This window comes from Brassica rapa, chromosome A02 (assembly GCF_000309985.2).
Source record: "Brassica rapa cultivar Chiifu-401-42 chromosome A02, CAAS_Brap_v3.01, whole genome shotgun sequence".
In the NCBI taxonomy this organism is placed as follows: Eukaryota; Viridiplantae; Streptophyta; class Magnoliopsida; order Brassicales; family Brassicaceae; genus Brassica; species Brassica rapa.
In genome coordinates this window covers 24,211,949-24,235,610 of record NC_024796.2, presented here as the reverse complement: position 1 = coordinate 24,235,610, position 23,662 = coordinate 24,211,949, and the positions used below count along the sequence as shown (strand labels likewise).

General features: G+C 36.8%; 4 protein-coding genes across 5 annotated transcripts; 2 read left to right on the top strand and 2 right to left on the bottom strand.

Moving 5' to 3' along the window:
• The first annotated feature begins 31 nt into the window (after positions 1–31).
• On the top strand, positions 32–4,843 carry LOC103854046 (dolichyl-diphosphooligosaccharide--protein glycosyltransferase subunit 1B). 2 transcript variants are annotated; one of them, XM_009130963.3, is made up of 9 exons: positions 32–186; positions 285–387; positions 630–674; positions 753–1,384; positions 1,461–1,608; positions 3,940–4,119; positions 4,201–4,269; positions 4,341–4,430; positions 4,529–4,843. In XM_009130963.3, exons 2-9 carry the CDS (start codon positions 292–294, stop codon positions 4,652–4,654), a joined length of 1,386 nt encoding a protein of 461 aa, XP_009129211.1. In that variant the 5' UTR covers positions 32–186; positions 285–291; the 3' UTR covers positions 4,655–4,843. The 2 variants fall into 2 exon arrangements, with proteins under 2 accessions (XP_009129211.1, XP_009129212.1); XM_009130964.3 differs by having other exon boundaries at positions 94–186; positions 280–387.
• A 498-nt stretch (positions 4,844–5,341) lies between these two features.
• LOC103854047 lies at positions 5,342–6,700 on the bottom strand. Its single transcript, XM_009130965.3, has one exon. The coding sequence runs from the start codon at positions 6,552–6,554 to the stop codon at positions 5,613–5,615; it is 942 nt and encodes a 313-aa protein (XP_009129213.1). The 5' UTR covers positions 6,555–6,700; the 3' UTR covers positions 5,342–5,612.
• A 6,508-nt stretch (positions 6,701–13,208) lies between these two features.
• On the bottom strand, positions 13,209–14,820 carry LOC103854115 (26S proteasome non-ATPase regulatory subunit 12 homolog A-like). The gene has a single exon (XM_033283778.1). The coding sequence runs from the start codon at positions 14,724–14,726 to the stop codon at positions 13,398–13,400; it is 1,329 nt and encodes a 442-aa protein (XP_033139669.1). The 5' UTR covers positions 14,727–14,820; the 3' UTR covers positions 13,209–13,397.
• A 380-nt stretch (positions 14,821–15,200) lies between these two features.
• On the top strand, positions 15,201–20,508 carry LOC103854048 (protein VAC14 homolog). The gene is made up of 20 exons (XM_009130966.3): positions 15,201–15,576; positions 15,667–15,780; positions 15,854–15,919; positions 16,163–16,252; positions 16,354–16,473; positions 16,554–16,582; positions 16,681–16,823; positions 16,964–17,058; positions 17,203–17,289; positions 17,418–17,525; positions 17,613–17,704; positions 17,799–17,880; positions 17,967–18,032; positions 18,135–18,250; positions 18,339–18,459; positions 18,654–18,815; positions 18,898–19,026; positions 19,109–19,177; positions 19,278–19,565; positions 19,936–20,508. Exons 1-20 carry the CDS (start codon positions 15,487–15,489, stop codon positions 20,071–20,073), a joined length of 2,205 nt encoding a protein of 734 aa, XP_009129214.1. The 5' UTR covers positions 15,201–15,486; the 3' UTR covers positions 20,074–20,508.
• Positions 20,509–23,662: the final 3,154 nt, after the last annotated feature.

Sequence of the window (23,662 nt, the reverse complement as noted above, 5' to 3'; positions counted from 1 at the left end):
GCTTGTATGAGTTGAAAGCCCACCAATAGCAATTAAGGCCCATTATCTTTAAAAATATAAAACGACAATGATTCATGTCATCGTTCCTCGCTCTACTCGTCCATAAATCGTGAGACTTTGTAGTTGACCGGATCATCGCTCCTCGCTTCGCCGGCCGTCGAGATCTAGCTGTTTCTCTCTTCATCGGTCTGTAATCACCTCCCTCCTCTCTCCGATCTTCCAAAATCCTATCAATTTCCCATTCTCCGAGTTCTTTGGTTTAATGAGTTTTATTCTTAGCGCAGTGACGAAATGGCTGCTCGTATCTGGATCTTCTCCGTAGCTGTAGCTCTATTCTTATCGTTTTCGTCCGGTCACGATCTCCAGATCGTGAATGCCGAGCGAAGGGTATCTCTCTCTCTCTCTCTTCCGTAACATAACTCATAAAATCTCTCTACTTTCCTTAACGTATCCGTTTCTGAGCGTTACCGATTCTCCGATCTATTTAGTACGATTGGTTTGTAGAAGTACTGTGCGATTGGTTTATCAATTTTAGGCATCAGATTTGATAGATAATGCGACTCTTTCCGTGTAGAGTTTCATCAGTTGTGCGTTTAATTTCCCCTTTGTGTTGGTGTTTTTGTTTGCAGATCGATTTAAGCTCACATATCGTGAACGCCTTCTTGACCCTTAAGGTATCTGAACTTAGGCACTGGAAATTGGAACCCTTTTCTGGTGGATTTGTTTGTTTCTTATCTGAATTCTTTATTTAGGTGGAAAATATTGGGAAAGATCCTGCGGCAGATATGCTTCTTGCTTTCCCACCTACCCAGATCAAGCATTTATCTATGGTCCAAGCCATGGCAATTACAGGCAAGAAGAAGAAGAAAACCTACTTGCCTCTAGATGTCAAACCAACCGAACAACCTGACGCACCAAACGACACCGGATACTTCCTTGTTTCCTTTGCCACCCCCTTAACCCCGGGCGAAACCGTTACACTCGAGGTGCTATACATACTGACTCATTCCCTGGAGCCTTTCCCATCAGAGATAGCCCAGTCAGAATCTCAGCTGGTTTACTACCGGGACAGTGCAGTGATACTCTCACCTTATCATATTAAGCAACAGACGACTTTTTTCAAGACTCCTAGTGCTAGAGTAGAGTCTTTCACTAGCGTCGACCCTGCCAACCGAGCTGGAAAAGAGATCAAATATGGACCGTATGAGGACCGTGCTCCGTACTCCTATGCACCTGTGATCGTTCATTTTGAGAATAACAGTCCGTTTGCTGTTGTTGAGGAGCTTGTGCGTGAGATTGAGATTTCGCACTGGGGTAGCCTTCAGATAACGGAGAATTACAGGTTGACTCATGGGGGAGCTCGTCATAAGGGTGTCTTCTCAAGGTATGTAATGGCTTATTGTATTCATACGTATGACATTCTTCTGAAATGGGTTTCTGACGTTTTGAGTTTTGGACAGGGTTGACTATCAATCTAGACGTTCCATCAGTGGTTCATCCTCATTCAATGCGCTCCTTGCAGTACTTCCTCCCAAAGTTAACTCTGTTTACTACAGGGATAACATTGGAAACATCTCAACTTCACATTTGCGTACTGGCTTTAAGAAGGTATGGTTTGGTTATCCTCGATGTTTTTAAAACCGGGCAATTATTTGGGTCATTGTTCAATATGGTTTGATGTGGTCAAGCATGGTTCAATAACTTGGTTCAGTATATTTTTAATATATAAATTTAAAATTAATATTAGTAAATATAATACTACATAATTAAAATATAGATAAATATCAAATATAAACTATTTTTTTGTTCATATGGTTGATTTACTGATTTTTTGATAGTTTTAATGGTTTTTATCTATGGTTTTCTGCAAAAAAAAACCTCAAATGTTTTTTTTTTTTGCATTTTAACCCACTAAATAAAAAAACTCACAAGTCAATCCACCAAGTGCCAGTCAAACCGCAATATAAATCATTCGTGTATTGATAACGTAACAACCATTTACTTTTTAGCAGAAATCGAAACTACATCATTTTTATACTAAGCATTAACTTAAATGATTAAATCCTAAGAGATTTGAATCTTGCACCACGAAACAAGTTAACAAGCTACCTAACCATTACGCCAATCGGACATGTTCGTTTATCGAATAAAGGAAAACGTATATATATTCTACATTCCATTTAACTTCACCTTTTCCATTTTAATGTCGTTTTCAACCAAAAACTTTGCTAAACGCCCATAATGGACATAAAATTTTCTAAGAACGCGTTCTCATACGTTAACTTTCTAATCACTCTCACTGCAATCTGATATTGCATAATCCTCTCCATAGCAAATTCCCAACTTTCAGCTTTTGATGCTCGTTTTTTCGCACGTCCAGTATAAATAGTCACATCTTCTCGACCACCGTTATCCTCATACCCACATTAAATAACCACACTAGTAGCAAAGGGCTCCCATTAGGGCTACAACTCCCAGTGACAAAATCAATTCCAGCTTGTGTCTGTCCATGCAAACCTATAATGTACCACTCAATCATGTAAAAGAAAATATATCTAACTTGCACACCAGTAATTGAATCCACGATGCGTTTGTCACGATTCAGCCACAAGGAACATTCATCGTCGACGACCTAACTTTATTACTATCCGGCTTTTCTCTTGTATTTTTCTGAATATCAAGAAGATCCTATGAGAATCGTAGATCATCCTTGTCTTCCTCACAACTTCTCAGAACTGTCTCTCTCCTTCAGGACTAAGATCAGTGATCCTCACAAGCTCCGAAGAGCATTCAAGCATCCGCTTTCGCTTAATGAGGGACGTTGAAGGGTCGTCGAGAGAGTAACTAACTGGAATCGGCTCTCCTTCCTCCAAAACTAGTACGATCGTGCTGGTTCGAGAATTGAAGACTGTTACTCTCTCCACGACCCTTCACTGTCCTTTGTTAAGCGCTCTTCGGAGCTTGTGATCATTAATCTTAGCCTTGGAGGAAGACAATTCCGAGAAGTTGTGAGGAAGACAAAGATGATCTACGATTCTCTTAGGATCTTCTTGATATTGAGAATACAAGAGAAAAGCTGGATATTAGTAAACCTGGGTCGATGACGAATGATTGTTCCTTGTTGTTGAATCACGGCAAACGCATCGTGTGTTCGATTCCTGGTGTGCAAGTTGGAGATATTTTTTTTTACATGATTGAGTTGTGCATTATAGGTTTGCATGTACATCCACAAGTTGGGAATGATTTTGTCATGAGAGTTGTAGTCCATTGCTACTAGTGTGGGTTTGAGGAGATGTGATTATTTATATATGACATCGTGGGAAAGACAAGCATCAGATGCTGAAAGGTGGAAATCTTGCTATGGAGAGGAGTATGGGATTGAGTGATTAGAGGGTTAACGTATGAGAACTCGGTTTCTAGCAAAGTTTATGTCTATGATGGGCTGTTTAGCAAAGTTTTTGGTTGAAAATGACATTAAATTGAAAAAAAAGTGATGTTTTAATGGAAAGCAGAGTATAGATATTTTCGTTTATGTCTGATTGGCATAATGGTTAGGTAGCTTGTTTCGTGGTTCAGATCCCTTAGGATTCAATTTTTTAGTTTAATGCTTAGTATCAAAACGATATAGTTTTGATTTATGTTAAAAAGTAAATGGTTATTACGTCATCAATACACAGATGGTTTATTTTATGGATTAGCTTGTGGGTTAAATTGCAAACATTGAGAGAAAACCCTTTATCTGTTTTGAGATATAATCCCGCTACGTTCATGGTTATTAGACCCAACCAGGTTACGTGACTGGTTCATGGTCCAACCATGTGGTTTTAAAAACATTGGTTATCTTCTTCTCTTTATCCAACCATGTGTGTTACATCAAATTCAAAATGGTGGTTAGCAGCGTATACCTCACACTTTCTACCTAAATGTTGGTCTTTGCAGTCAGAACTTGAATTTGAACCGCGATACCCGTTATTTGGAGGGTGGAGAGCAACATTTATCATTGGCTATCGAGTTCCATTGGAAGACTATCTCTTTGAAGCACCAGATGGCAGACGTTACTTGAACTTTACCTTTGGCTGCCCGCTCGTTGAAACTATAGTTAACAAGTTGACTATCAAAGTGGGTTTCTACCAATATTTATCATTTATCCAAGCTCTGTTGTTAGCAATCACTCGCTAACACAGGAAGATTCTGTCTCAGGTCGTGCTTCCTGAAGGATCAAAGGACCCTTCTGCTGTTTTACCCTTCACAGTCAATCAAGACTTACAGGTCAGCCGCACAGATACATGAACTGCATTTGCAAACTATAAACATGTATCTAATATGGTTCTGTGTGTCAGGTCAAATACTCATACCTTGACATCGTGGGAAGAACCGTGGTTGTGTTGCAAAAGGATAATGTAGTTCCCACTCACAACGTACCCTTCCAGGTAAAGTTTACCTTTAACCGTAGCTTCTGTACTAGCCTAGATTACATCAATGATGATGAAAAAACCAACTGATTAATGTTAATGTGATGGTTTGGCAGGTGTATTATACGTTCAAACCAATATACATGCTTGCGGAACCGTTCATGCTTGTATCGGCTTTCTTCTTCGTCTTTGTGGCTTCTCTTGCGTATGTACACATCGATCTCAATATCGTCAAGAAATAGAAAATCTCAAAGAGAAGTTCATTTATAGACTCCTAAAAGATGTAGACCGTTCATAATACTTTTTTGGTTAAAAACAAATAATTATGTAGTTGCTGACTTTCGTAGTTGTATCTTTGACGCTCTTTGTCCTAAAGACCTTTTGGAGATAGGATTGTTGTTGAGAGTTAATCAAGGACATTCAACTGCTAATGAGAGCTAAAATGCTCGGTCTTGATAAAGAACAAAGTAGTGGATCTTCATTGTCGGGGATAACCTCATGCTTCATAAGGGTAAAATAGTTACAAAAAAAAAGCTATTTTCTTATTGTCTGTGTTGGACGTGGACACTGCATATAAATCCAGCTAAACAGGTTTTTTCTTTTTTTTTTTGTCACTGTCCGTTAAACAGGTTAAACAGTGTGCTCGTACATATTTTTTGCCAGATGATTATTAAGAGTAAAATGTACGCTATGTCAGAGACAATCCTTTATCAATCGTGTAATCCAACACGCAAAATCACCGAGATACTTAACCGGTACCAAACGTCTGTGGCATTTCAACAAAAAAAAAAACACATTGTCACTCTCTTAAAACAAGTAATAAAGACACTAGTGCTAAGTTGGATTACTTATGTTCTTAAAACCAAACGCCAATATATACTTTTGATCTACACTTGGAGTATGTAAAAGAGTTTCATGAAAACAAAAACTAATGTAAAAGTAGTATGTGTTTAAATGATGCAATCAGAACATACCATCTTCAAAGCAGATTATGATACAAGAAGATGCCGATTAAGATAGGCAAATGAAAATAAAACATAGGTAGCTTGATGCCAACAAGTTACAGAGAAAAATTGCCATAGAAGAACAAAATGCATAAAGTTATAACAACTTAAATTAACAAGTTACATGAAAAAAAAAGATTAAGCTACAAACACTGATGATCCTCCTCCTAATCTTCATCTTCTCCAAACTTCACCCTCACACATTCTTCTTAGGCCTCCCTCTACCTCTCTTCTTCGGCATCCCATCAGAGTTAACTCCACCATTGTCACTCCTCACCGCCTCCGCATCTCTTTTCCCCGAACCACTTGACCATCCATCAAAGCTAATCGGAACACCGCGAGACGAACCCGCCCCGTTAACATTAGGACCAGGTTCTGTCGGAGTAACAACACCACCATTCTGCCCGAACACAGGAGGCATCCAGTTCGGAAACTTCGCTGTATCCCCCGCAGCTTCTTCTCCTCCTTTACCTCCGACGAACCCCATGGGAAAAAAACCCCAACAGCAGTAATACTCGTCCTTCCCAGGCACCAAGGGAGGCAACTGAGGAACACTCGCCGCGTGAAACGCACGCTGGCAGTTTTGGCATCTGATGCAATACTCCTGATAAACCCTAGGATACTCGTGAAGCGCGTAACAGTAAGGACACGCGGTCCAAAACGTACTCATCCTCTCGCTCGTCCCTTTCTTCTTACCCCTCCCACCACCGAGATCCACCTTCGTGAAGACGAGATCGAACTGCGACTTCTTCGACGCCGTCGAGAGCACCTCCCATGCGTCCACCACGAACCGGAACGCCTGATCGGCGTAAGGGAGGCGGTTTTTGTCAGGGTGGAGGAGGAGAGCGAGGCGGCGGTACTGCTTCTTGATCAGATCGGCGTCGGCGGAGGACTGGTCCGGATCCTCGATCTGGAGGATTTTGTACCAGTTCGGTTGGTTGTTGATGCGATTATCCGCGGCGGAAGCGAGCAAGACGTCGACCACGGCGAGGATTTGATCGGTGCCTTCGAGGAGAGGCTCTGTCTCCTGAGCTAGGATGGCGAACTCTTTTGAGCCGTTCAGATCTCGAGACTCGAGGAGCTTCTCCGAGATTCCGAGGAGGCGTTCGGCTTCGGAGCGGTTAGTGTTTTCGCCCATGTTGTTGTTGCTTGGAATCGGCGAACCTTATCGGTTATATTACGGCTATGGCGGAGAAATGGAAGCAGATCTGTTCTTTATTGAGAAGACGATGAGGGAAAGAGCTCTCATTGGTGGATTGCTCTGGGTTAAAATGGAAAACAAGTTACATTGGAATAAACGTAAATCAACTAAATAAAAATAATAATCTTACATTGTATTAAATTTAAATTTTTTTCCAAATGTAATAAAATGAGCAAATTAGCTCAATATACTGAAAAGAGTGGGATACCATTGAATTGGGAAAAAGTGGTAGTGATGAGGGGAAAAAAATTAAAGGGAAATAGGGTATGGAGTGCAAATAAGGGGGAAGTTGTGTGTAGGGAGTACAAATACTCTAATAAAATTTTGTTAACTTTTTCCTTGTATAAGAAAATTTAATAAGTTTTATAGGAGTAGTTTTTTTTTTTGAAAAACTGCAAACATTTCTAAATTGTAATAGAAAATATATAGATGATCGTTGTAATATAATTTGTTTTGTTAATAGTCTCCAAAATAACTTGTAAAGATCTTATAAAAGGAAAATTTAAATGAATTAACCATTTGTGTTAAAAAAGTTAAATCCATGTAAGGTGATCAGGAAAATGTAACTTAGTTTCGCATGGTAGGTGGATCGAACTTGAAATGTGCTGACATCGTAACGCAAACCATTCTCCTTACCACTTGATCATCAGAAACTCCCGGTCTGAATTAACCATTTTTATTAATCATTATCAACAAGTAATATTTATAAAATATATATTGAATACTTTTTAAAATGTAAATAGTTGAGAATAAGTTTCAGTAACTAACTGTTAAGAGACAAAACTAAAATTTAGATTGGTAAAATTTAGCTTTATAGTGTTGCTTGATGCTTCTAAGGACATCCACGGTAGGAGATCTTTCCCACAGTCTCTTGCCAATAAATATAATTAAGTAATTAAATGTAGGAGAGAGAACACATGTCATGTTTTAGGTGGCAGATTTCATTTTTAACAATTTAAATTTAACTAAAATTAAATTATATTAAAATATTAATATAATATTGCTGAGGTACTACAAGTTAGAAACTAATGACTAAATATGCTCTAACAATAGAAATTTTGGTTGTGAAATTTTTAAATATTATTTAAATATTTTAAAAATGTGATACATAATACAAACTATAAAAGTTGTGAATATTTTAAATATTCATTTATAAATATAAACTATATTAAAATGAAAAATTTATATGAAAACAAAGTAAAACAATACTGATTTTAAAGTAGTAAAAAGAAAACCAACACAATTGCTTGGTTTGAACTTTTGACTTCGAGTTTTTAAAGTTGTAAAGAATTTAGTGGATGGAAGTTGTAACCTTTTTTCTAAAAAATCATGTTTTGTAGGCTTTGGAAAAATATATGCTGATCAGTGAACAAAATCATAAATATGACTATATTGGTTGCTGAGATACTACAAGTTAGAAACTAATGACTAAATATGCTCTAACAATGGAGATTTTGGTTGTGAAATTTTTAAATATTATTTAAATATTTTAAAAATGTGATACATAATACAAACTATAAAAGTTGTGAATATTTTAAATATTCATTTATAAATATAAACTATATTAAAATGGAAAATTTATATGAAAACAAAGTAAAAAAATACTGATTTTAAAGTAATAAAAAGAAAACCATGACAATTGCTTGGTTTGAACTTTTGACTTCGAGTTTTTAAAGTTGTAAGAATTTAGTGGATGTAAGTTGTAACCTTTTTTCTAAAAAAATCATGTTTTGTAGGCTTTGGAAAAATATATGCTGATCAGTGAACAAAATCATAAATATGACTATCAAATTTGTCGATTAATGAAATGAATATGTTGATCTTGCTTGGCTCCATCTGCTTGCTCAAAGGAACTCTTGTAGATTACATGCAATTATTTTACATGTATGGTTCTGTTTTCATTCGATGTTTTTGGTTATGTTGTAAATTTTAGGATTAGTTTTCATCATATATCCCTTATGTGTGCTTTGGTCTCTGGAAATTTTGTTATAGTTCGCCGGCTCCGTCTTCCGGGATTATGTTAATCGTCGGCATGGTTTGTATCAGTTTCTATGCTTGGTTTTAAAAGAGAGAGAAAAAAATCAATTTCTTTTGCAAGAATGAGAATTAATGAGAGTTGAGTCTCTTGAAACTTTGATACCATGTTTTTAATTATTTGTTGTTCCATTGTCTTCAACCTGAAATTGGATGAAATAAAAAACATCAAACTAATTAAGTAAATCCACATACTTTAATGTTAACAAGAAACCACATGTTTTACCTTTAGAGATACAAATGTACCATCTTTATCCATAGAACAAAGAAACTCGAAAGTTAACCTTTCGTCGTCGAGTCGCCGCCGCCTCATGATATCCCTACCAAGTAGGCTACATCCTCTCTTGTAAGGGTTTGTTGGCTAAATGTACGCCAACCCTTACCAATCGTTGCACGGGAGTGGTAGTCATTTTTATAAGACAAGCTCTCCGTTGTCTTTCTTTTGTACTTTAATTGTATAAACTGACATGTTAACCCATGTTTCATAAAATCTTGTGTCATTTGATAGGCCACTCCTTGCACAAAACATGATATTCAAATCTTATATATTAAAAGAAAAGTCACAACTTTGACTCATGTGTGATTTTTAAAAAAATGGACCTAATAGATTTATTACTAGAAAGTCATGTTATATTTAATTTCTAATATTATCATTATTATAGATTTAAATAACTCACTTTCTAGATTATAGGAACTAAATAATATGTCTACTATATTATAGGAACTAAATAATTATCAATTTTTTCTTAGCAAAAATAAACGTGATCTGGAAACAACCAATTCAATAAAAAATTATACAATAAAAGTATTATGTTTTAAAAATATACGATACAATTATACTAATATATACCAATGTAGAATTGAAAACAAAACATTTGTACAAAAATAAATAAAAATAAACACTCGCACAGTTGCGCGGGTCGAGATCTAGTAGAGATTATAATTTTAGTGTACAAAAGAATTGAAGTTAGCATGTATTTCACATTCGATTCGAATTTAAACAGAACAAATGATGTTTAACCCAATATCTACATTGCTTCTCTGAGAAAGTAAGAAGAAAATATTTAGTCAACTGCAAAAGACTAGGGGGGGGGGTGAGATTTGAATGAAGTTACTGGCTTTAGTAAGTGAGTTTTTATAAACTGATATGATATCTAGTAATTAACTCAAGTAGCCATTTGTTGAAATGACAACAACAATGTAAAATTAGCATTCTTCATTCGTCAAATGACTTTAAAGTTTTTTTTTTGTCAACTTCAGTCGGTTTTAAAAAAGGGAAATTGCACTGTATGACGTCCCAAAAAATTATAATTAACTCAGTGACCAATTGACCTATTATACCAATATACTTTATGTCTATTATATAATAATGCCTTTTTACCCTTGTATACAACCGGTGTAACCTGCTGAAAGAAAATAAATATAAATTATTTTTTGTTTATTCTAGAGAAGTAAACGTGTCTTTTCTTTTGACACAAATTGTAAATGATAATAATTGTGAAAGCTCAATGCTTTCTTCTCCATTTTGTCCACCACTGAAATCACCGAGTATATTACCGGCGACGTTTGTGGAGTACCAGTCCGATTGTGACGCCTTTGTTGGAGATGGGAGACAAAGGATTCACGGCTTCTGAACTCGAAAGTCGCGACAATCGTAACGTCTGTGTGAGTAATTTCTCACTTCGAGATTCAACAGTTCGTGAAGACCATACTTAAACGCTTGTAAATTTCGATTTTGGAGCTGGTAGTTGTACTGCTTTAGTTGATCGGAGAAGATAAACATTTTTTCTAACATTATGTTCTATTCTATTTATATGCATATGGAATAGAAATATAAACCAATATGTATTATAAGTGTTCTGTTCATGTTATATAATGTGAATTAGTCTGTTACTATTTTTTTTACCATGTATCTTTTTATTTGAGCATTCATAAAGAATGTATTATTTTGTTCTCCAATCTGTACTAACCATTCTATTTGGGTTTAGGGTTTATACTTGGATTTAGGGTTTAGTGGTTAAAATTTAGGGTTTAGTATTTGGAAGGTGGGGGTTGAGGTTTGGGTTTAGTGACTCTATCATGTATCCATTTGACGATTAATAAATAATATACTATTTCGTTCTTGATATGTACTATACTATATATTTTGTTCCATTCTATTTAGGTTTGGGATCTACTTGGATTTAGGGTTTAATGAGTAGGATTTAGGGTTTAGTATTTGGAAGGTGGTGGTTAAGGTTTGGGTTTAGTGACCCTATCATGTATCGTTCCATTTGACGATTAATAAAAAGTGTTCTATTTTGTATATCAATATATATTATACTATGTATTTTGTTACATTCTATTTGGGTTTGGGGTATATACTTGGGTTTTTGGTCTATAATTAGGTTTAAGATTTAGTGATTATGATTTAGGGTTTAGTATTTGGAAATTGGAGGTTGAGTTTTAGATTTAGTGATAACAGTTTAAAGTTTAATATTCAAAATTTAGATTTAGATTTAGAGTTTATATATGAGTTTATGGATTATATTTGGTTTTAGGGTTTAGTGATTAGAGTTTAGGGTTTAGTGATTATTGTTTAGGATTTATTATTTAGATGTTTGTGGATTTGGGATCAAATTTATTATTTAGGGATTATGATATAGTTAAATTTTTTATACTATTTGGATGATATGTAATATAACAGTCCGATTTAATTGTGAGAAGTAAATGGAATATACTATTTATTGTAAGAGTAATTTATTTTCATGAACAGATTTACTGAGCACAGAAACATATGAAGTAGTTACGTAAATGATGTGGATGGATTTGGTGTCTTCATTTTCAACAGTGCGCAGTAAATATTGACCATACCTTATTTTCTTCAACGTCATCTACGTGACTTATTCACCGGTTACTTGTACCAGAAGAGGGTATAACCGACTAAACTTGAGCTAAATGTTATTGATTTAATAATGTCAAAATCATTGTCATATTCTTAATTATGCTTCTAAAATTGGCTATTTGGCAAATTAACCCTTTAAAAAATGCGGCCACCGCGGCCGTTTTATCTGTGTTTGAACGCTACTCACATGTAACTGGCTTTTTGGGTCAAGTCGCATAAAAAATTAGAACCCTAAAATGAATTTTTTTCTTAGTTTTGAGTTTTAAATCATGTATTATGATGAAATTCGATGAAATATGGGTATAAACGTAAAAAAAACATGAAGAAATTGTTACGAAACGTGAAAATAAAGTTTTGAAAGTGAAATTAAGGTTTATTTAGGGCCGGCTGAGGAGGGGGGACAAGCTGTGCGACCGCTCCGGGCCCAAGCCCGTGTCCCCCCGTATATCAATAGTTAGGGGGTCCAATTTTTTTTAAAAAATCTATATTTTTATATAAAATAATTATAAATATAATAAATAAAATTGAAAAGGGTTCAAAAATATTTGATATGCATATTTCATCACAAAATATACAAAATATTACTGATTAAAAATTTAAAATATTTGAAATATTTTTTGAATATAAATCTTAAAGGGTAAAAACAATTTTTTGTTGCCCTAGGACCGATAACAATGTTGAGCCGACCCTGGGTTTATTATTGACAGAGTTTGAAGGAAGGAGATGAAGATATTTTGGTAAGTTTATCATTATTAACGAAAAAGAATGAAAATCTGCTACAAACCAGCCACTGGGACACACTAGACACACATGTTTATTGTACAATTAATAAAATATATACAAAAACCAAAAAAACATAAAACTAATTCTCGGTTAATCTTAAATTTTTTTTATTCGGCGGTAGAGTAACCCGAACGTGCAAGGAACGCCTAGTGAATTTTTGAATAGAAGATAATAAGGATATGGTCTTAATAGGTAAACACAGATATAAGTTCTCAGTCTGGGAACAATGCTTCTCATCTAACTTACACGTGCTTTTCTACAACCGTTTCTGTAGACTTCACTTGGATGTTTTATTGCCTCAACCAGTAGCGAATCCAGAAGTGATAATGACTGGGTGCACCAACGTGTAAAACTATAAATTTCAATTGATACATATAAAATTAGTGAAGAAATACACTAGTTTTGTAAAAAAAGTTGTGGAGGCACGTGCACTCTGTATCCTCTTACTGGCTTCGCCCCTGGCCTCAACTATAACTTTTATTAATCAAATGGGGCTATGAGTATAATCTCACCAGAGATTAAACGACACATACAATGAAGTAATCTAATATCACCTAGGAATAGATAGATGGATCTTAGAGAAAAAGACCAAAATAGCACTAAATCAAGTTTTTGTTCCCAAACTAGCATTCAAGGTCAAAAGTCACAAAAATAACACTCAAGGGATGGGGTTTAGGGTTTAGAATTTAGGGTTTAGGGTTTAGAGTTTAGGTTTTAGGGTTTAGAGTTGAGAAGTAAGGTTTTGGGGATAAGATTTCAAATTTTAAAAAATAAAAAAATTTAAATTTTTCAAAAGATAAAAGGCTATTTTGGTCATTTTAGTTTTTGAGTACTATTTTTGTGATATAAACTTAAAAATGTGCTATTTTGGAGATTTGCCCTAGATCTTACGCTATCAGAGTCAATATTTCATTGTATTTTTTTTTTTTTTTTTTTTTTTTTTTTTACAGAACTACATTTTTCAAGTCTTGCCAAGGAAACAACTGTTTCTGAGTTTTTTTTTTCTTTCACACAAAGACGCTAATAACTCAACGAAGATCCTTAAAAAAAGGTTTCACGAAAACCAATAAACGACATGCTCAAGATCTGAGTACGGCTTTGTGAACCATGGTTTCCTTGTGGATCTGGTGGCAACTCTTTTCAACAAGATCCAAGAGCTTCTCCAAATTCACTGCCCACGAGTTGAGAATCTCGTTGCTGTCCTTTGCGATCTGGAAGCACACGATTCCTGATGGTCTGTCTATTTTTGCAATCAGTGCCTTCGACACAACCATCTCTGAGAGATACTTCTCCGCCTCCTCAATGCTTAGGCATAAAAGCTCTGCAAGTCTCTTCAAGGTTATCCTTGAGTAGTACTTAGAGACAACGAGAATATTATGTTCAATGATTCTCAATTTCAGATCTTCACCAGATTTGTCACCCAGAGAGCCTCCAACCATGCTTTTCTCGTTCTCAAACTCACCCTTGTATTTGTTCCAAAGAGCTGTCCATTGAATAACCTCCATTGTCACTACCTGTTTTAGAAGCATCTTGAAATCAGGAATTTCGGTTAAGTTCTTATCTTCCAAAGTTGCATTGAGCAAGCTTGATTGCATTGGATCATGCGGTGCCAAGACCAAGAACCAGCAGATCTTCCTCAGGATTGGAATCCACTGCTCTGGGGTTTCTTTAACAGAAGGGATGTCATATATTGACTTGTAGCTACGGCAGATTTCAAGGTACTCATTGTTATGAGAATAGTACCTAATCATTAGCTCATAGTAAATTCTCTTGAGCTCCAACAAAGTCGGTATATCAGCAGGAGCCTCCTCTACAATGTTCTCACCTTCCTTGGGTTTCTTCTTATCTTTTTTTGTATCTGCATCAAAAACTCTAGGATTGATCTTCCTAGATAAGATTTGTGCACGTACATAATCTTGACGATCCAAGCACAAACGGACTTGTTCAAGGATAAATGCAATTTTCTCAGTTTTGGCCATAGCGCCAAATGTCTCCACAGCAACTTCTTGCATAAGATCTGCAGCCTCAGCGATCTGACCCTGGTCTTCCTTAATCTTAGCAAGCTTCCTTGTCAGCCGAGCCCTCTCAATTTCAACATATATCTTTCCAGCAGACACATTGTTCAACGTCTTAATAAGCTCAATCCGAGTTTCAATATCTGGAGTCTGATCGATATACTGCATAGCTTGCTGCACCATCGATTGCACAGCCTGTTTAAGCTGGCCACGTTTCTTGGAGAGGTTGAGAATCTGCTCGTTGAGAAGCTTCCAGTCCTTAGCTTCGAAACAGAGCTGGAGAATCTCAGTCGCGGCTTTCCTCGTCCCGGCGACGTTCTCCGCGAGCCTCATCTGCTTCTCTTCATTCAGAAGCCGATCTATCGACGCCTCGAGGTTCCCGCTGTCTCCCATCGCAAAACGACAATGAATCAACTCGAAGCAAGAATAGTTGAGGTTATGGTGACGGAACGGAGAAAGGAGGCGATAGAGAGAGAGAGAGAAAGAGCTTATCTATTTCATTGTATTTTCATCCGAGGAGAACATACAAAAGCTTTTAAAGTCCTATTAATAGTCTTCCCTGAAAAGCCCATTTAAACGATCACCTGGAGAGCCCTCTATCTAACTAAACTGACTGCTCCACGGTTCTCTAAGGACAAAACACCCTATCCTAAGCTTAATCACATCTCTGGCCCTTATTAAAATCAATTTTAACAAGTACCGATATCATCTTTGTTGGCATAGCTTCCACGTTGAAGATTAAATTTGTCATTTTACTAATGTGATCACGCACTTTCCATTGGCTCCATGCTAATTTTTTTTAATTTATTTTTTATTTTAAAATTTAAACATCACCTGTGTGTTGATATTAAAAATCTATCCACATGGAAGCAAAGTAGAGCACCAAAAAGTTGTTGAAAAGGAGAGAAAATAATAATAACAATAAAAAAAAAATAGTTTAATTTCCGCTGGAAATCGAACTGGAGACACCGAGTAACTGGTAGCCACAAATCAGTTCCTCTCGATTGTGATCAGATCTGATTGCGATTGTTTTCGCTAGAGTCATCCGCTCTGAGAATTCTCCTCCACAGGTCTTGTTTCGAATTAGGTCGTCGGAGTTTTCTGTTTCTCGCTCGCGACTCCGCCGGAGAAGGTTTCAAGAATTTAAACTGACATGTCAGACGCTCTTTCAGCGATTCCGGCCGCTGTTCACCGCAATCTCTCCGATAAACTCTACGAGAAGCGCAAAAACGCCGCTCTTGATGTATGCCTATCTTTATTTTTTACTTTCTTTAGTCTTAGATGATGATGATGATGATGATGATGATGATGATGTGTAAGTGTTTAATCGCAGCTGGAGAACGCTGTGAAGGCTTTAATTACTTCGGGTGACCATGACAAGATCTCCAAAGTCATCAACCTGTTGATTAAGGACTTTGCTAAATCCCCTCAAGCCAATCATCGAAAGGTTTTGGCTATTTGATTATTAGCATTTGCGTTTATTATTTTATCTGAGGGTTTTTCGATTTTTGTTTTCATAGGGTGGACTAATTGGCTTAGCTGCTGTAACTGTTGGTTTGTCTTCAGAAGCTGCTCAATATCTTGAGGTATTTATATTTATTTATATGTAAATATTCAAACTTGTGCACTTAATGAACGTTACTTTTTTACTATAGTCTAATTAGTGTGTTAATCCATCTATGCTATGGTATATTAGTGGATTATAGAATGTTTTCTAATTACATGAAGCAAATAGTGCACTATAACACTTTTTTAATGAACATTAATTACTCTAATAAAATGGTATTAGTGTCCTTTCATTTTCTAATTCTTCTTTTTGACTCTTGTAGCAAATAGTGCCACCTGTGATTCGCGCCTTTTTTGATCAAGATAGCCGAGTTCGCTACTATGCATGCGAAGCTCTATACAACATTGCAAAGGTAAAAAAGGCTGTCACTGTATCCATGTCGTTTGTTTTTTGTTTAGCCCTATGAGTGTTTTTGGCATTGACGAAGGCACTAATCCCCTTGTTTACTTACAGGTTGTGAGAGGGGAATTCATTTTTTTCTTCAATGATATATTTGATGCTTTATGCAAACTCTCAGCTGATTCTGATGCCAATGTCCAAAGTGCTGCTCATCTTTTAGACCGCCTTGTTAAGGTATGAATATTTTCTCTTGCACGTGTGGTGTGTTGTTGATTTTAGTCGTGTGCTGATTAGAGTTGAACCTTGTGGAATAGGATATTGTGACGGAAAGTGATCAGTTCAGGTGTGTTAAGCTAGCTTTTTGTTTCTGTGTATGAAAATTAACTTTAAAGACTTTTGACTCTCCATGTGGTTCCACTTTTTGGCATTTGGATTTTGCAGTATTGAGGAATTCATACCTCTGTTAAAAGAACGCATGAACGTTTTAAACCCTTATGTTCGACAATTTCTAGTAGGATGGATCACTGTTCTTGACAGTGTTCCCGATATTGATATGCTCGGCTTTCTGCCAGACTTTCTTGATGGTAATAGTAGTTTTTGTTAACTTCAGCTACATATATATATATATATATATATATATATATATATATATATATATATATGATCTTATCCTAGTTTAGTTGTTTGTGTGTTCGGCCGAACTAACCTGTAAGTATATTTCCAGGGTTATTCAATATGTTGAGCGACTCTAGTCATGAAATACGACAGCAGGCTGATTCGGCTCTTTCAGAGTTTCTTCAAGAGATAAAGAATTCGCCAGTAAGATTCCTGTTATCTCCTGATTTAAATTCCCTTTTTTGTCTGCTTTTCTGTAGGTTTCTCATCTCTTGTTAGTTAGTGTGCTTTTTTTTAGAAAAAAATTCATTGCTAACTTTCTGACTGGAGCAGTACTGCTGTTGAAAGTCTGTAGATTATGGTCGCATGGCTGAAATACTGGTGCAGAGGGCTTCTTCTCCTGATGAATTCACTCGGTTAACAGCCATCACGTGGGTAAGAAGAAGAAAAAGACATGCTTCTACTTGGTCTCTTTTAGTTACATATATGGGTACTACTTTGACTTTCCAGAAGATCAATATGTATGCTCAGAATAGTTTTTTTCTTAAATGATACTGTTGTAGATAAACGAGTTTGTAAAACTCGGGGGTGACCAGCTCGTGCGTTACTATGCTGATATTCTTGGAGCTATCTTACCTTGCATATCTGACAAAGAAGAAAAAATCAGGGTGGTAAGTTTGGTTCCTACTCCTTAGTGATGGAAACTGTAGGTCTCGTATGCAACGTTTCACTTTCTTTGTGTTTATTTATTGCACAAGGTTGCTCGTGAAACTAATGAAGAACTTCGTTCAATCCATGTTGAACCCTCCGATGGGTTTGATGTTGGTGCAATTCTCTCTGTAGCAAGGAGGTTAGTTTTTTCCTTTTTTTGAGGGTCCTTTTGAATGCTGTCGATGATTCAATGTTCGCCTGACTTTGTGATCTGTGATTTTTGCATCGACCAGGCAGCTATCAAGCGATCATGAGGCTACTCGAATTGAAGCATTGAATTGGATATCAACACTTTTAAACAAGCATCGTACTGAGGTGAAGAGACTTTTTTGGGCATCATTATTTTTCAAATAACCTCTTTTGTTCATCGTTTTATAGTTAAATTGGTAATTTTGAAACAGGTTTTGTGCTTCCTAAATGACATATTTGACACACTACTAAAAGCACTGTCTGATTCTTCTGATGACGTAAGTTTTGTTTCCCTGAGTGTTTGTTTGGTGAATTTTTCGTTATATAGGTTTGGTAATCTTATATGATATTGAACTATCTGACATAAAAATATATCATAGGTGGTACTCTTGGTTCTGGAGGTTCATGCTGGTGTAGCAAAAGATCCACAGTACTTTCGCCAGCTCATTGTCTTTCTAGTCCACAATTTTCGAGCTGATAATTCTCTATTGGAAAGGTTAGTTAGTCCCATCTTAGTTATAGGTCTGTCTTTAAGTTTCTGGAAAGAACATGTTATTTAGTTGGTCAAAACATATCTCGTTTAGGCGTGGTGCTATTATTGTCCGGAGATTGTGTGTACTTTTGGATGCTGAAAGAGTTTATCGAGAGCTCTCAACTATACTCGAGGGAGAGGATAATCTTGATTTTGCTTCAACCATGGTTCAGGTATTTCTCTTTCCCCAAATTTCTTCGGTTAAGGGATGTTTGAAAGTGGAACTATTTAGATGATTGGTTTAGTTTGCATGTTTTATACAGGCCTTAATGTATTTCGAAGCCTTCTCCGTTCATGTTATTACTCACTTTGATTTGTTAATAACAACTATACTGTCATTTTCCTTTTTGTTTGTTTTATGTTTCAGGCGTTGAATTTGATTTTGCTTACATCTCCGGAGTTGGCAAAACTAAGAAATCTATTAAAAGGTTCGCTCGTCAGTCGCGAAGGGAAAGAACTTTTTGTTGCATTGTACGCATCATGGTGCCACTCACCTATGGCGATTATAAGTCTCTGCTTATTAGCTCAGGTAAATACAAAAAAGTATTATTGTATACTTTCTTAAAAATCACCACCAGATATTGAATATCAGAAGATGAAATTATTGACAGGCTTACCAGCACGCGAGTGTTGTGATTCAATCATTGGTAGAAGAAGACATAAACGTCAAGTTTCTCGTACAGCTCGATAAATTGATCCGGCTTCTCGAAACTCCAATCTTTACTTACCTTAGATTGCAGGTTTGCTTGATTCATCTCAACCCAAGCTCTCTCTCTCTCTCTCTTTCCAGCTTCTTCTTTTCTCACCTTTCTTCTTTTCCAGCTTCTGGAACCAGGAAGATACACATGGTTGCTGAAAACACTTTACGGTCTTCTAATGTTACTTCCACAGGTAAAAGAAAGAGAAGAATAATAGAACAACACATGTTTGATTTATCGCAAAATTGATGGTTATTTTATAGTGCCTGCTGGGTTTGTTTTCATGTATGCAGCAAAGTGCGGCGTTTAAGATACTTCGGACAAGGCTCAAAACTGTCCCAACATACTCATTCAGTGGCGGAGGCCAAATAAGCAGAGCATCTTCAGGAGTTCCTTTCTCGCAGTATATTCATCACCGCGAGGACGGTGGCGCGGAAGACAATAACATCAACAATTCTCACCAAGGAATCAATTTTGCTGCACGGCTGCAACAGTTTGAGAACGTACAGAATCAGCATCGTGGCCAGACAAGGAATAAAGTGAACTACTCGTATAACACTTCATCTTCTTCTGCATCAAAGGTACACAACGCAACACACATTTTTTTTTTTAATCTCAAGGCTTTTATTTGTAACAGAACTATTTCACAGTTTATAGCAGCTCTTATACCACACAAAAGATTATGTTTACTGTTTAGACATATCATCATTTTTTACTTTATGACAAACACAAAATAAAAGAAAGTATGTTATTATGCAAGTAGATTGTTTATGATTACTGCTCCTTGGTGATTTTGGTCAATTTGTTTCCTATAAATGTTATGTTCTCTTTCGTTTTCTGCCATTATGTCAGTTTACAAACATTACCAGTTGGAGTAGTCTGTTAATTGTTATTGATTTGAGTCATTTGACATAAGATAGAATCTCAGTGTGCTTTAATTTGATGTGTTAGGAGGTGAGGAGATCTGAAGAACAACAGCAACAACAACACCATAAACCGCCACCTTCCTCGACATCATTATCAGTTGCAGACAACAATCGACCTCCATCAATATCCTCAAGGAAAGCCCCGGGTCAATTACAGCTTTAGCCTCCTTGGTATGGTAATGATACATAATAATATATCCATCCCAGGCATCATTATCAGTAGTGTTCTTTTGGACACCACCGATCCCTTTTGTCTCCTGTAACTATTAGAGTAACTCTTCAAGTTTTGTCGGAACTTGTGGGAAAGCTACGGTCGTGTCCATCCTCTCTATCATCTCTCTCTCTCGCTGTTTTTATTTTATTTTATGAGAGATTCTTTAGCCTACCTTTTTTTTCTTGAATTTGTTTCATTGTTGTTCTTTCTTTCCTAAGGGAGATTTTTTGGTGGATGTAAGAAAAAGAAGTCATCATGTGGTTTTACGTTGTTTTTTCTTTAACTGGGAAACCACATAAGGACAATGGTGTAGAGATTACTTTTTGGATATTTATTTCGAGTGATATGCTCCTTTTGATTTTAAAAAGGGTTTGTCCAGACAAATCTCTTGCTCTTATTACCTCTCTTGTTTTTACAATGATATATAACAATAATCTTGCCTACCCAAAAAAAAAAAAAAAATATAACAATAATCTTTTGTACAAAAGTTGCAATTGTGAACTGTCAGATTCGGGTATTCGATATTTCGATATCTAAAAGACTAAAACTGTTTCTAGAATCATATACATAGACTAAGAGCTGGAATTACAAAGCGATAGCTTTATAATTTTACCATGTGGTGGTAATATAATAGCTATCACTCTATGACTAGTTTCGTTCGAATCATATACGTAAAATTAAGAGGTACTATTTAGGCCTGGGATTTCGGATATTCGGATCGGTTCCGGGTAAGATCCGTTCGGGTCCGGATATTCGGTTATTTACAAATTGTATCCAATGAGTACTTGGAACAGTTCGGTTCGGTTTCGGATCGGTTTTCGGTCGGTTCCGGGTCGGTTCCGGGTATTAAATTATTAAACCGAAACTAATATTTTTATGTATTTTATATTTTCTATTTTTTTTTTAATTTTTTTTTTAAATAGTTTAATTCAAATCGGATATATATGTATAGTTTGAAAGTAACTACAACGAAATAGAAGTGGTGCAGTGGTAAAAGTTGATGTATTTTCAACTTTCCCACCCGGGTTCGAAACCCATGAGGCGCAAATCCATATTTTTTAAACATTATTTCGGTTTAAACGGGTACCCGATCGGATCCGGATAAAAATCCGAACCGACCCGATACCCGTGGATATTCATAAACATTACCCATCGGTTAAATATGCCTTATCCGAAACCGATCCGAACCGGTCCATTTCGGGTCGGATCCGGTTCGGTATTCGGTTCCGGTTAAAAAGTCCCAGGCCTAGTACTATTTCAAGTGCTCGTTTTGAGTAGGGCTGAGATTTTTCCGGATAAATCGGTTATTTAGAAATCGTATTCAATGAGTACTTGGTTGTCTTGCGGTTTGGATTCTATTCGGTTTTATTCGGTTTCGGGTCGGTTCGGGTATACAGTTTAAAACCAGATATAATATTTTTTTATTTTTTTAAACAAAAATAAATTGAAATCAAATATATACTAGTAATATATGGGTAATTACAAAAAGAAAAGTTGATGTATCCCAGTGGTATTGCAAGTGTTGTGTCCCTTTCCACCCTGAATAAGACGCCTACATGATGCAATTCGGTGTGTTTTTACATAGAATCCGGTTTAAAACGGGTATCTGTTCGGTTCCGGATAAAAACTGAACCGACCCGATATTTGATGTGCCCCAGTCCATGGACCAGACTAATCAGAATGCTCCGGACGTCCCAGTTGAGGTTCATCCTTCCGATCAGATTAGACAGAACAATCGGGCCGTGTACCGCCTCGACCCACTTACATCCGGAATGAAGCTTCGACCAAGTCCATGTCCTGAAGACAGATCTGCCGAACCAGTACACGACCTTCCCAACCATCTCGACAAGCCAAAACCAGCAGCCGAGCCAGACTTGACTTGGATCATGTCAGACTTGACAAGGATCATGTCAGACTTGACTTGGATCATGCCAGACTTGACAAGGATCATGCCAGACTTGACTTGGATCATGCCAGACTTGACTTGGATCATGAAGTTTCACAAAATAATCGAGACTTCTCTCTTTTGGCTCGATTGGCCGATATTGCACGTACCGGCGACCGCACTGATCGACCCTTTTGATCAGTTCATGCACTTTGATCATCCAAATCTCACTAAGGCAAGGATCCTTCACCTTTCTGAAGATATAGGACGCACTTGGCCCAGTCTGGTTCATGAAACGGATATGGTGGTTCGTATGGACAGTCCCACATCCGTCCTTCTCCCTACCGCCGTTCATGCTTCAGGATACAACTAATCTGGACAGAAGCCGAACAGTCACCTTGTCTAGTCTTATCTTTTTATTTTCGTATAAAGACTAGATCAAAATCTAGATCTACTTTTCTACTTAATTCCTAGATCTACAAAACTCTATAAGTATGAAACTCACCGTGCATGATGGCTTCAAGATCTACAAAACTCTATAGGACAGAAGCCGAACAGTCACCGTGCATGATGGCTTCAAAAACCGACACTCCTTTGATCATAAAGGGAAGAAGATCACGCTCGTTCCTTTGACACCTTTGGAGGTTCATCAAGATCAGATCCAGCTCAAGAGGAACCGTGACAAGGAACCCAAGCCAGTTGAAACAGAATCATCCCAACGGAACTCCAATTTCTATATCAAACAAAGTCAGGTCAAGAGATCTATTTACTCTCAAAAGCTATTTCTTTTACTTGTGTACAAAGAATCTCTTAGGGCTTCTTCTTCTTCTGACCTTGCACCGGAGATTCCGAGTGAACTTTTAGATGATTTGCAGAAGTATTCTGATGTTTTTCCAGATGAGAATCCTAAGGGATTGCCACCAGTTTGAGGCATTGAGTATCAAATCGACCTTGTTCCTGGTGCGTCTCTACCAAACCGGCCAGCTTACCATACCAATCCGGTGGAGACCAAGGAACTTCAGAAACAGATTGGTGACCTTCTTGAGAAAGGCTACATCCGGGAAAGCCTCAGTCCTTGTGCTGTTCCTGTCCTTCTCGTGCCCAAAAAGGATGGCTCTTGGTGCATGTGTGTGGACTGTCGTGCCATCAACAACATCACAGTAAAGTATAGGCATCCCATCCCTAGGCAAGACGACATGCTTGATGAGTTGCATGGATCATGTGTCTTTTCTAAAATTGATTTGAAAAGTGGCTATCACCAGACTAGGATGAAAGAAGGTGATGAGTGGAAAACCGCATTTAAAACCAAGTTAGGATTGTATGAATGGCTTGTTATGCCATTTGGTCTTACAAATGCACCTAGCACTTTCATGCGTTTGATGAATCATGTCTTGAGGTCATTCATAGGTCATTTTATTGTTTTCTACTTTGATGACATTCTTGTCTATAGCAAAAACCTTGAAGATTATAAGATGCATCTAAAATATGTTCTTGAAGTTCTTAGAAAATAAAAACTATTTGCCAATCTTGGTTAATGCTCTTTTGGAACAGATCACGTGGTGTTCTTAGGTTTTGTTGTAGGTGTTGATAGACTGAGAATGGACGAGGAGAAAATCAAACCCATCCGAGACTGGCCGAGTCCTTCGACTGTGG